Genomic DNA, 13,776 nt, shown 5'->3' with positions numbered 1-13,776 from the left:
ACAAGTACAGAGACAACAAAATGCAGTTAGCATCTCACCCAGAAGTACAAACACAGAATAATGGAACAGTAAAATATATATATATGTATATACAGTGGCAGTAGTGCAATTTTCGGGGGCGGAGATCAGTCACTGGGGGAAGGAGTGTCCGAGGGGGGTGGGGGGGGGGGGGGGTGGTGACTGGCAATCACCAAGGTGCAGAGTTAAGTAATGTAACAGCCGCAGAGGAGAAGCTGTTCCTGAACCTACTGGTTCGGCAACAGAGAGACCTGTAGCGCCTCCCAGATGGGAGGAGGGTAAACAGACTGTGGCTGGGGTGAGAGCAGTACTTGACGATGCCGCGCGTCCTTCACAGATATCGCTTGCTGTGGACAGACTCAATGGAGGGGAGTGAGGAACCGGTGATGCGTTGGGCACTTTTCACCACCCTCTGCAGTGCTTTCCGGTCGGAGACAGACCAGTTGCCAAATCATACTGTGATAAAGTTAGTAAGGATGCTCTCGATGGCGCACCTGTGTCTGAGCTGTGAATCAAATGAACTGTGAGTGTGGTTTTTATGTTGTCTTTTGTGGTGTTATGTGTGGTTTTATGGTAGGTTTATGCATGTTTCACCCTGCTTGAAATGGTATGAAACTGCACTTGAATTTGGTGGCCTTTCACCCTGCTTGAAGTGGAATGAAAAGAATTTGGTGGCCTGGCACCCTGGAATGAAACTGCACTTGAATTTGGTGGCCTGGCACCCTGCTTGAAGTGGTATGAAACTGCACTTGAATTTGGTGGCCTGGCACCCTGCTTGAAGTGGTTGGAAACTGCATTTGAATTTGGTGATCTTGTTCCCTGCTTGAAATGGAATTTCAAGGAATAGCCGTGTCAACTGCCAGCCCACCAGCCGTGAGTGAGCTGCCAGCACACCAGGCTTGAGCGTCTGAGCCGTCAGCATCTATTGGAATATTGGAATTGGTGGAGAGGTGGAATATTGCGTTGGGGGACCAGCCCTCCCATGTGAATATGGGACACAATAGACACTCCTTCTCCCCTTCTCTCTCCTTCACTCCCCTTCTCTCCCCCTCTCTCCTTCCTTCTCTACCCCCCCCCCCCCCCCACCCGCGCTCTCTAAACTTTTTCCTTCCTCTTCATCGCGGGTCTGAATTTCAGACGGTGCTCCCCCGCTTTCCCTAGCCACCGCCTTTGCGATGTGTGTGTGTGTGGGTGTGGGTGTGTGTGGGTGTGTGTGTGTGTGTGTGTGTGTGTGTGTGTGTGTGTGTGTGTGTGTGTGTGTGTGTGTGTGTGTGTGTGTGTGTGTGTGTGTGTGTGTGTGTGTGTGTGTGTGTGTGTGTGTGTGTGTGCGTGTGTGTGTGTGTGTGTGTGTGTGTCGCGGTCGGTCAATCCAGCACGCAGTTTCAACGAGGACGGTCGATCCAGCTCAAGCTTTTCCAGGCGAGTGCCCTTGAGCTTGAAGGTCGAAGACACTCTTCTTAACTCGCGGATTTGGTCACCGCAGTGGGACAGCCCCACACTTTACTTCACTGTACAAAACTGGTGCTTATCTTTCAACCTTAGTTCTGATGAAGGATTATATCCCTCAAGTATTATAACCTGCCATTGCATCTACTTACTGGCCTATTGTATAATCCGTAAATAGCAAATGCCTATTATTTTTGCTTTGCTCCAAGTAAATCTCATGAGCTGCGGTAGAATGTGATATTTTGAATGAAATAGGCTTAAGACTGTGTGATATTGTATAAATTCAATAATGTGATTTATTATATCCAAGATTAATTGCTTGTCTGAGTTATACTGGAGGATATGTTATACATTTGATCAGGAAAAGCAAGCAAGGCATTTGTCATCTCTGTCCAATTATGTCAATGTGAGGTGCAACCCATTTTTTGTTGTTGAGTTTCTTTTAATAGTTGGAGAAATCCAGCTCCCTAAACACAATTTTCCAATTGGAAAATGGGAATATCACCAGCAACCTGCACAGGACAAGCCATATTAAAGCAATGGCCAAGAAAGCACACCAACACCTCTACTTCCTGAGAAGTCTTTGGATGCTGGGCATGTCCCCAACAACTCTCACCAACTTCTACAGATGCGCCGTAGAAAGCATTTTATCGGTATGTATCATAGCAGAGTTTGGGAATAGCTCCACCCAAGACCGCAAGAAATTGCTGAGAATTGTGGACGCAGCCGAGACCATCACACAAAACCAACCTCCCTTCCATTGACCCTATTTACACTTCACGCTGCCTCAACAAGGCCAGCAGAATGTCCCATCAAAAACAAGAGGAAGGTCCTGAGTTACTTTCTACCTTATTGGAGACCCTCGGACTATCTTTAATCAGACTTTACTGGACCTTATCTGCAACTAAACATACTTCCCTTTACCTTCTATATGTACACTGTGGACGGATAATCATGTATAGTCTTTTCACCAGCTGAATAGCAATCAATAAAAATGCTTTTCACTTTATCTTGGTACACATGACAATAAATTAAACAAAACTAAAAAGTAAAAGGAAATCCAACAAGAGTAAAGACTGCTGGCATCTGTTAAAGCATATAATTCCAATTCTCCGTGTTGAGCTGATAAAATTATAACTTGGAGCTCTTAAAGGATTCCTTGAGGTGGATTGAAACACTATTTTAGGGCATGCAGGTGTTTAAATGGTGTATTTAGCTTTACTAAATTGCAATAAGTTATCATTAAGGCATTATGCATTGATCTTCCGTTCCAAATGATAGGTGGAAGAAAGCATAGATGACTATCTTAAGTTACATAGGTTTTTTAATTCTGTGGCCATGTACTTTAAGAAATTGTGTTTTACATTCAGTGATATTTTTTCCCTTGGACTGAAGAATGCTGCAATAATAGCCAAAGAAGGTAAATGTGAACCAATAAATGAATTGCCTGTTGTTCAAGGCCTCAGTTATCAAAGGAACCAAAGATAATGATTGATAGCTAGATGGTGGAATTGATAGACAGATGGTGGAAATCTGAACTAAATGAAAACAAAATGCCAAAAACATCCAGCAGCTCAGACAACCCTTTGAGAAAGAGAAACAGAGTTAATGTTTCAGGCCTTTCCACAGGCTGCCTGGTAATTGCTGAGTGCAACCAACATTTCTTTTAGATCATGAGGAATGCTCTGTGTGATCACATGGATAATAGTTATTTTAGACATACCATTATTTGTAGAGAGAAAAATCATGCCTCGTCAATATAATTGCATTTTTGAAACTGTTTCCACATTGCCACTTCGAGATTGCCTGATAACTTCAAATATTTTGATTGTCAAATTACTTTTTGCACAAAGCTAAATTATGATAGAGAAGACTGGGGGAGAAGAGCAGGTGCAGACATGGATAAGAAATTGGTTGCATTTCTTTTGATAGTGGGTTATTATAATAGGTTATGTTTTTGAAATATAAATTGGTTACTAGAGAAGCTTAATGGAGACTGTTGTTGGGATTATTGTCTTTTTATATATTAAGGATTTAAATTGAGATTTTTTGGTTGATAGGTTTGTGCTGCCGTTTAAACAATGGTTAAGAAAAAAAAGATCAAACAGATGTAACAGAGTATTGGAGCCTATCAGGAAAAGACCACGTCTTGTCAATATATGATATGAGGTACATGAACACACACATACAGAGAACATACACATCTCAGAAAAGTGTTACGAGAATGACACCTATAGTAATTTCAAGATCCTTCTTAAACCTATTGCCATGGTGGTTATAGGAAGTTTGATCATTTCACACGTTTTTGTCATTTGGGACATTTGATTGAATAATTTAAATAATGGAATATTTGTTTGTGGCTGAATATTCAGACATTGAAAAAGCCAAATGAATCAATGGTACGAAAACAAGATAATTTAAATATTATGAAGTCCATCCGGCACTCAAATACACCTGGACCATTTCCGACATTTCCCTACCATTCCTTGACCTCACCATCTCCATCGCAGGGGATAGACTTCTGACCGACATACACTACAAACCCACTGACTCACATGGCTATCTGGACTACACGTCTTCCCACCCTGCCCCCTGTAAGGACTCCATCCCCTACTCCCAATTCCTCCGCCTACGCCGCATCTGCTCCCAGGATGAGACGTTCCACACCAGGGCATCGGAAATGTCCTCGCTCTTCAGGGAACGGGGATTCCCCTCCTCCACCATAGATGAGGCTCGCACCAGGGTCTCTTCCATACCCCGCAACACTGCTCTCTCTCCCCATCCCCGCACTCGCAACAAGGGCAGAGTCCCCCTAGTCCTCACCTTTCACCCCACCAGCCGGCAAATACAACAAATCATCCTCCGCCATTTTCGTCACTTCCAACGTGACCCCACCACTCGCCACATCTTCCCATCTCCCCCCATATCTGCCTTCCGCAAAGACCGCTCCCTCCGCAACTCCCTTGTCAATTCTTCCCTTCCCTCCCGTACCACCCCCTCCCCGGGCACTTTCCGTTGCAACCACAAGAAATGCAACACCTGTCCGTTTACCTCCCCCCTCGACTCCATTCAAGGACCCAAGCAGTCGTTCCAGGTGCGACAAAGGTTCACCTGTATCTCCTCCAACCTCATCTACTGTATCCGCTGCTCTAGATGCCAGCTGATTTACATCGGTGAGACTAAGCGGAGGTTGGCGATCGTTTTGCCGAACACCTCCGCTCAGTCCGCAAGAACCTACCTGAACTCCCGGTGGCTCAGCACTTCAACTCCCCCTCCCACTCCCAATCCGACCTCTCTGTCCTGGGTCTTCTCCATTGCCAGAGTGAGCAAAACCGGAAATTGGAGGAACAGCACCTCATATTCCGTCTGGGTAGCCTGCGTCCGGTGGGCATGAATATTGAATTCTCCCAATTTTGCTAGCCCTTGCTGCCTCCTCCCCTTCCTTAACCCACGAGCTGTCTCCTCCCATCCCCCCGCCCTCTGGCTCCTCCTCCTCCCTTTTTCCTTCCTTCTCCTCCCCCACCCCCTATCAGTCTGAAGAAGGGTTTCGGCCTGAAACGTCACCTATTTCCTTCGCTCCATAGATGCTGCTGCACCCGCTGAGTTTCTCCAGCATTTTTGTGTACCTTCGATTTACCAGCATCTGCAGTTCCTTCTTGAACAACATAATTTAAATATAGGCTGGGTTAAGCGGACAGGAATGTCTTCCTTTCACAGAAAACAATGAATATCACACACAGGCTGCATGTCATGCAGTAGATGAGCTTGATGGTGTCCTAACTAGTTCTGACATCAGTGCATGCAATATATGGCAGGGTTGTGAAAATATGCTTTATGATGTCTTTGGCCTCCTGAACATATTTGTTTACCTTCTTATGTCAGTGAGGAACTCCTCAGAATTGTTATTCCATGAAGTAACAGGCTGGTTGTTCTCCGATTTTATTCCTATTTGAGTGCAGGAGAAAATCTGGTTCTTCATGGGAGAAAGCATTCACAGTCAAGATTCTCCAAAGCAGCTGTTTGGAACAAACTCAGTGGTCATTTCTTATAAATAAGATTTGGTATGCTCATAAAATATATGAAGGTCGATACATCTCCTGGGCCTGGTCAGGTATATCCAAGGACACTCTGGGAAGCTAGGTTAGGGATCGACTTCAGGAGCTCCAACCACGGGAGATTCGACCGGCCCGAACGCGGGAGCTTGGATCACCCCAACTGCGGATGGTTCAACTGCCCCGACCGTGGGAGAAAAGGAGGGAAGAAGATAATACGTTATTGCCTTCCAACGCAGTGCGCTGTAGTGGATGTTTATGCTAATTTTTATGTAATTGTGTACCAGTGGTGCTCGATGGATCAGGTGAGTAGACAGCTTGGTAGATGATATGCATATTCCATCACACTCACTAGATTTCCATATTCTCCTGACAAAGACATGAAATTGTTACTCTTCCCAGATATTCCTTCCCCTTATTCACAGATTAGGGATTCCCAAAGTTAGTCAGGATATTACATTTCTTCTAGGCAGTTTTAAAATGGGTAATATCCTATATGACTTTGGAGATACCAAATCAAACTCACCCCATCTCTCCTGGTAATCACCTGTCATTATGAAAAGTGCATCCTATGGAAGTGTGGGGTCAGATATGTGAGTGGCATGGCTTTTTATCAGAGATAACAGACTGCAGTTATCACCTTGATGTTGAAATGTTGGCCAGAAAGACCAATGTTGGTTCACTTTTCCTGCCAGTGAGATAGTGTTGTTAGTTCCCCTCCAGTACTTTGGAGGTCCCTGTTGCAGTGTCCATACTTACGAATGTTACAGGAGAGCGGGAATTACTCCTACTCATAGACTAGGACTTTACTGCAGAGTTTGACATTTTGATCGTCTAAAGTCTGTACTGGAAAACTGAAGGCAGTGATGAATTTAATGGCAGCCTTTGTTTCACCATGGATCCATGTTGTTAGGGAGTAGCACTGTGCAGCAGGGGCAGATCAGTGAAGAAGCATTGTTCTGTAGGTGGTGAGTGTGGGGTCCTTTCTCTCATATACATCAGGAAAAGTGTCAAACATGACAGAACCTGACCAACTGTAACCTGCAATGTACAGTTCTATAACCAAGGATGGAATAATCTTAGCTTTGGATCAGAGCAAAAAGCATTTCACTTCATTACACCTTGGTGTATGTGAATGTGACTAATAAAAACCTTTGAATACTTTGAATACTTTGAGGTTAACAAGTTTGCATTATTTCTGTAGATAAACTCCACTCCAGGAGGCTTGTTGAAGATGTGGACAATATCATGGTAAGAGGGATTAAGGATAGCCTGGTACAATTACAATGCCTTACTTGACAACAGTATGCACATTTGATATCTGATGGACTTATAGAAACATAGTCACAGAAAATAGGTGCAGGAGCCCAACCATTCAATATGATCATTGCTGATCATCCAAAATCAGTACCCCGTTCTGGCTTTTCCACCATACTTTGAAGATTGACACAAAAAGCTGGAGTAACTCAGTGGAACAGGCAGCATCAATGGAGAGAAGGAATGGGTGCGTTTCGGGTCGAGACCCTTCTTCAGACCTTACAACTTTATTTGGAATTAATTGAATTTGCTTCCAATAGGGGAGTGGGATTGATGGGAGTGCTCTCAGAGCCAGTATTAACTTGGTAGGCTGAATGGTATATTTACATTGTGTGGGAATGCAAAAACACATGAAAAGACATTTGTACAGCCTTGAAGTTAGCACAGGTGTGACGGTGAAGCAGATCAGGTGGGATCTTGATTGAATACTTTTATCTGAACTTGGGCAAATGCAATAAACCAGTGATTATTTATGAACCATGAGCTGATATCAGAGTTGTACGACAACAAAACTAATACAAATTTATGGAATGAAAGTACACAAAATGCTGGAGTAACATTGCAGGTCTAGAGCACCTCTGGAAACATGGATAGGTGACATTTCTAGTCAAGATCCTTCTCTATATGATGATTGTTGAAAAAAAATGGATGCTACAAAGTTCCCAATCTGTGAGAATCATTTCATTCGTTCTGGTTACTCTAAAGTTATCACAAGATAATAAAATAAACATGTTGGATTATTGCCTGAATCCACTGGTTCAAAAAATAATCTTTGGTACTGGGAGTTTGTTATTTTTCCTTGTTCTGTGAACCTTCCCATTTCAAACTGCATTGGTAAGCATAAATTAATCACTCTTTGAGGTGTGTTTACACTTACAAGATCATCAGTCAATTCCATTCACAGTAATATATTCCCAGTTATACAGAATGCACTAACTCCATACAAGAATATTTGACCTTGGAAGATTTGGAGAGATGTTTCATAGTCCAATGCATACATTTGTACACTGGAAGATTCCAACCTAATTGGTTCCAGGAGAGCCCAAAGCAGCAAATCAATAGTAAGCTAATGAAGTGACCTCTTCTATACATGTTCTGAGATCAACTTGAAATAATAACATGGGTTTTTTATTGCCAGATGCAAGGGTTCAATGTAAAATGATTGTATAATCTTGACCTTTGCAATGTGCGTACTCATATTTTGATACTAATGAGGCACTTTCCTCAGAAAGGCTAGAAAGGTCTTTGGTGGTTGTAAATGCATATTCCAAATTTTATAGTTGGGATTGGTGTTCTAAACATAGATTTAAGGAATATTGTGGAGACTAATAGAGGGCTCATATCTCCTGGCTACTACACATTCAGGGCACTTTAAGATTTAATGTCAATTTGCAGTAAACTGTTACATTAGCATTGTTCATGTTATTCAAATGCACATTTTGCCTGTATGTTCTGAGGGTGCATTATAATCTTTATGCAAAATATCTAATTGTAAAGTACCCCAAGCAGAATATCTGATGTTATATTGAAGCAGCAGGCTAGCCAGAGAATAGCAAAACAATTAACAGAAGATCCCTTTTTCTTGGCAAACATCTTGGCATTGAAGATTAAAAAATAATTTACAATAGTGAGAAGTGAAATCATAGTCTTAGATTGTACTTCAGACTTTCGAGTTAGAAAGGTTTGTATCTTTTTCTGATCATATGAGTATGCAAATGAAAGGACATATTACTAGCAGTTTTTTGCATCGATTTGAAGTATGTGTCCATGGTTAATTTTCTATCATTTTATTTTTACTGCTGCTACTATGTTACATCACATTTATGATGACATTCTTATGTCAGGGTGTAAGGGTACTAATATGTCCAGTTTGCTGCGCCTGCTCCACCTTTCAATTATTTGTAAAAGACTCAAACTCCAGTTAGTCAGGTGGATCCAAGTAATAGCAAAGCGATGCTGTTGGATCACATCTCCCATGTATATCCAATCTATGCCTATATGCACCACCCATTCTTGTCACTTTTGAATTACCTATTTCCCTCATTATCCATTCATCATTAATTTTAAGTGTCAGGTGAGCAGTAAACATCTCACAAAGTATATTAGGATTCCCCATTATTTCTTGAAACAACTGGAAAGAATTGAATTCTTACCAGTTATAAATGGCTGAATAGCACAGTGTAATTTTGCAAGCATGAGGGATTTTAAAAAAAATTCACTGCCAATAACAAGAGCCTAGGTGTGATAACTTAGCTTTAATTGGACTGCTTCTGAAACTTTTTCACAAGTGCAACCAAATCGACAACTTAAAAGATTACAATAAAGGCTTATTTTGTGACACATCACTGCACTTCTTTTCCAATTATATCTTATCAATTATCTTATACTTATAATGTTACAGAAGACAACAATTTGACCAAATGAGTCCATGCCTGGTATTAGTTGCAGTCCCCTTCCATTATATTCCAACAAGTTATTCCTTCACACAATCCCATCATCTCTCTTTTGACTTTTTTTTTTGTCATTAACCTACACAAACGGATCATTTATAGTAGCCAATTAACATATCTTTTGGATATGGGAGGAAATCAAATCATCTGGAGTAAACCTGTGCATCACAAAGAGAATGTGCAATCTCTAGAAAGTTTCCAACAAGCTCAGGACCAAACTCAATCAATTCCTGTACCACCCTCAGTCTGGAAAGAATGAATAGTAAAAATGGGCCATCAAGTAAAGTTAAACATTTTATTGACACATGAAAATAGATGAAATGGAGTGTGGAGAAAAAGTTTAGTTTAGTTTAGTTTAGAGATAAAGCATGGAAACAGGCCCGTCAACCCACTGATTCTATGCTGCCCAATGACCACCTGTACCCTACCTCTATGTTACCCAGTTTTGCATCCGACACACTAAGAGCAACTTACAGAAGCCAATCAACCTACAATCTTTCACATCTTTGCAATGTGGGAGGAATGTTGGTACCACAGATACAAAGCTTTTCAAATAAGTCTGGGCAAATTCAGGAAGACGAGTACAATACTATATTTTACCTCTGCAAGAAATATAATGTCATCGCAGAATCAATTAGATAAATAAAAAAAATACAAATCACTTCTTGTTTTCTCAATTTAGCATTTACCAATGCCTACAATTGTAATGATGAAATTAGAAAAAAGAATGTGATTGTCGCGAGCAACTTACATTCTTACATGATGGGTAAGGACTAAAAATACAAACTAGATGACATCTTTTTAATTTAGTTTAGAAATACAGTGTGGAAACAGGCCCTTTGGCTCACAGTTCACGCTGGCCAACGACCACCATTACACTGTTCTATCCTACACACTAGGGATAATTAACAGGAACTTTGACCTACAAACCTGCACGTCTTTGGAATATTGGAGGAAGCCGGAGCACCCGGAGAAAACCCACATGGCCACAAGGAGAAAGTACAAACTCCATACAGACAACCCCCATAGTCAGGATCAAACCCGGATCTCTGGCGCTGTAAGGCAACAACTCTACCTCTGTGCCGCTGCGCAGCAGTAACAAATTTGACACGTAAAAAGATTGAAGTCGACTCATATCTAAATGGAAGAATTGTTTCTGATCTGGCATATTTCATGAATACATTGACTTAATACATTGACTTAATGGACAAGGAATGTCTGTACCGCAGAGGTGCAATACTATATTTTACCCCTGCAAGAAATATAATGTCACCGCAAAATCAATTTGATAAATAAAAAATTACAAATCATTTCTCTTCGTCTGAATTTAGCATTTGCCAATGTCTACAGTTGTAATGTAATTAATTATGAATATACAGTAACTTCTTTGGCAGATACAATGTGAAATATTCTAATGCTGAAATCTTCAAATATTTTCCAATCGTCAAGTGATAAAAGATGCCATAAAACACATTTGTCATTTAATGTGTGAATCAATCTGCCATTCTAAGAATTAGCATTCTTTATTCAGTAACATTACATTTTATAAGAGCTGTTAAATTACTTAATTGTATGTATGGTGCTCTATTTTGCTTCGTGAAATGTATTAACAAAAAAATGGCATCAATAAGTACCAACAGAAATCTAATTTGGAAATTTTAGGTGATAAAACATTGTGTCATCAGAATATTAATAAGGAACACGACTTCAAGATGTTTAACCATCGGGCAAGAAAGACCCAGTTGACCTATCAACCCTGATTCACATTACAATAATCAGACAAATTAAATAATACATATTAGCTGCCCCCACCTTCACCTCTCAAACCAGAGGAGAAGGCTCTATATGCATACATCCAGTTTTGCACATGTTAAGACCTCTATTCTGAAAGGAAAGGGAGAAACTGTTATATATTATTGATTACAATACCTTCTTTAAAATCTTGTTTGTTAACTTCATTTGTTTTCAGCGCACAGTAAATCTCTCGTGTCTGTATGCCACCTCCGCACAAGGCCGATTGATTGCTTCTGCGACGGTCTTGCTGACTGAGTAGTGGAGTCACCCAGCACTCATTCCAATCTGTAGTTCTCCAAACATACCTAGTACAAAATGAAAGTGGCAAAGATTTTCCTATTTCTGAATCAATAGATGTCATAAATCAAGGAACTGTGAAAATAATACACTATTTGTAACAAATTAATTGACAGCACATTCCATTGGTACATACACCAGGCTTGCGTGGATTAGAGGGTATTACTGAGGTTGGGGAAACTTGGATGTGGAGAGGTTGTTTCCATTAGTGGGAGAGTTTAGAACTAGAGGTCATAGCCTCAGAATTAAGGAACGTTCTTTTAGGAAAGAGATGTTGAGAAATTTCTTTAGTCAGAGGGTGATGAATCTGTGAAATTCTTTGCCACAGAAGGCTGTAGTAGATATTTTTAAGGCAGAGATAGATAGATTCTAGATTAGTACAGGTGTCAGAGCATATGGAGAGAAGGCAAGAGTAAACCTAGCAATTATAGACCTGTTAGTTTGACATCAGTGGTGGGCAAATTAATGGAAAGGATACTTAGAGATAATATATATAAGCATCTGGATAAACAGGGTCTGATTAGGAACAGTCAACGGATTTGTGCCTGGAAGGTCATGTTTGACTAATCTTCTTGAATTTTTTGAAGAGGTTACTCGGGAAATTGATGAGGGTAAAGCAGTGGATGTTGTATATATGGACTTCAGTAAGGTCTTTGACAAGGTTCCTCACAGAAGGTTGGTTAAGAAGGTTCAATGGTTGGGTATAAATGGTGGAGTAGCAAGATGGATTCAACAGTGGCTGAATGGGAGATGGCAGAGAGTAATGGTGGATGGTTGTTTGTCAGGTTGGAGGCCAGTGACTAGTGGGGTGCCACAGGGATCTGTGTTGGGTCCACTGTTGTTTGTCATGTACATCAATTATCTGGATGATGGTGTGGTAAATTGGATTAGTAAGCATGCAGATGAGACTAAGATAGGTGGGGTTGTGGATAATGAAGTAGATTTTCAAAGTCTACAGAGAGATTTATGCCAGTTGGAAGAGTGGGCTGAAAGATGGCAGATGGAGTTCAATGCTGATAAGTGTGAGGTGCTACATCTTGGCAGGACAAATCAAAATAGGACGTACATGGTAAATGGTAGGGAATTGAAGAATGCAGGTGAACAGAGGGATCTGGGAATAACTGTGCACAGTTCCCTGAAAGTGGAATCTCATGTAGATAGGGTGGTAAAGAAAGCTTTTGGTGTGCTGGACTTTATAAATCAGAGCATTGAGTATAGAAGCTGGGACGTAATGTTAAAATTGTACAAGGCATTGGTGAGGCCAATTTTGGAGTATGGTGTACAATTTTGGTTGCCTAATTACAGGAAGGATGTCAACAAAATAGAGAGAGTACAGAGGAGATTTACTAGAATGTTGCCTGTGTTTCAGCAACTAAGTTACAGAGAAAGGTTGAACAAGTTAGGGCTTTATTCTTTGGAGCGCAGAAGGTTAAGGGGAGACTTGATAGAGGTCTTTAAAATGATGAGAGGGATAGACAGAGTTGACGTGGATAAGCTTTTCCCACTGAGAGTAGGGAAGATTCAAACAAGGGGACATGACTTGAGAATTAAGGGACAGAAGTTTAGAGGTAACATGAGGGGGAACTTCTTTACTCAGAGAGTGGTAGCTGTGTGAAATGAGCTTCCAGTGAAGGCGGTGGAGGCAGGTTCGTTTTTATCATTTAAAAATAAATTGGATAGTTATATGGACGGGAAAGGAATGGAGGGTTATGGTCTGAACGCAGGTGTATGGGACTAGGGGAGAATACGTGTTCGGCACGGACTAGAAGAGTCGAGATGGCCTGTTTCCGTGCTGTAATTGTTATATGGTTATATGGTTATATGGTTAATCGGAGTTAGGAGGGAAATAAAGATCAGCTCATGATTGAATGTTGGAGTAGACTTGATGGGCTGAATGGTCTAATTCTACTCCTATTCCTTATGACTTTATGACTTTCATGTCATCTGTCAAACTCTAATTTCACATGCACCCACGTTCTAACTCTGGTGGACACAACAACCACATTTTATCCAAACTAAATGTTTGTAATAAAATGACAAGTTCTATTATTTCAATTATTAATTGAGGGTACAGTTAAACGCTCGTGAACTAGCATCTGACCATTCAATAATACTGAATCTGGAATACTGTGTAAAGGTTTCTACGCTCCATCCCAACGTAGAGGGGCCTTTGTCCCTGTCGTTCCTTTCAGTTCACCGGGATTCTTATTCTGTCTTTCAACTCACAGGGGCCTCACGCCTCGCCCTCCCCCTTTTCATTCACCAAGTCCCCAGTTCTGACTTCTCAGGGACACAGCTTCCTCTGACAGCTCCAGTTGCTGTACACAGTTCCAGTTAACAGGGCACCCTCATTCTTGCAGCAGTGGAGCTGCATTTCCCATGCTTTCTATAAACAGACCAGG

At 41.2% G+C, this 13,776-nt stretch overlaps 1 protein-coding gene across 1 annotated transcript in view; it reads right to left on the bottom strand.

Moving 5' to 3' along the window:
- Window positions 1–13,776, bottom strand: part of thsd7ba (thrombospondin, type I, domain containing 7Ba) — a 743,639-nt gene that overhangs the window by 425,821 nt on the left and 304,042 nt on the right. Inside the window, exon 5 of the mRNA XM_055638650.1 lies at window positions 11,213–11,382. Coding sequence (XP_055494625.1) covers window positions 11,213–11,382 — 170 coding nt within the window. The remainder of the gene's footprint in view (window positions 1–11,212; window positions 11,383–13,776) is intronic.

Source organism: Leucoraja erinacea, chromosome 7 (assembly GCF_028641065.1).
Source record: "Leucoraja erinacea ecotype New England chromosome 7, Leri_hhj_1, whole genome shotgun sequence".
Taxonomy (NCBI): Eukaryota; Metazoa; Chordata; class Chondrichthyes; order Rajiformes; family Rajidae; genus Leucoraja; species Leucoraja erinaceus.
The sequence above is the reverse complement of the archived record's forward strand: the minus strand, read 5'-3'. Positions and strand labels throughout refer to the sequence as shown.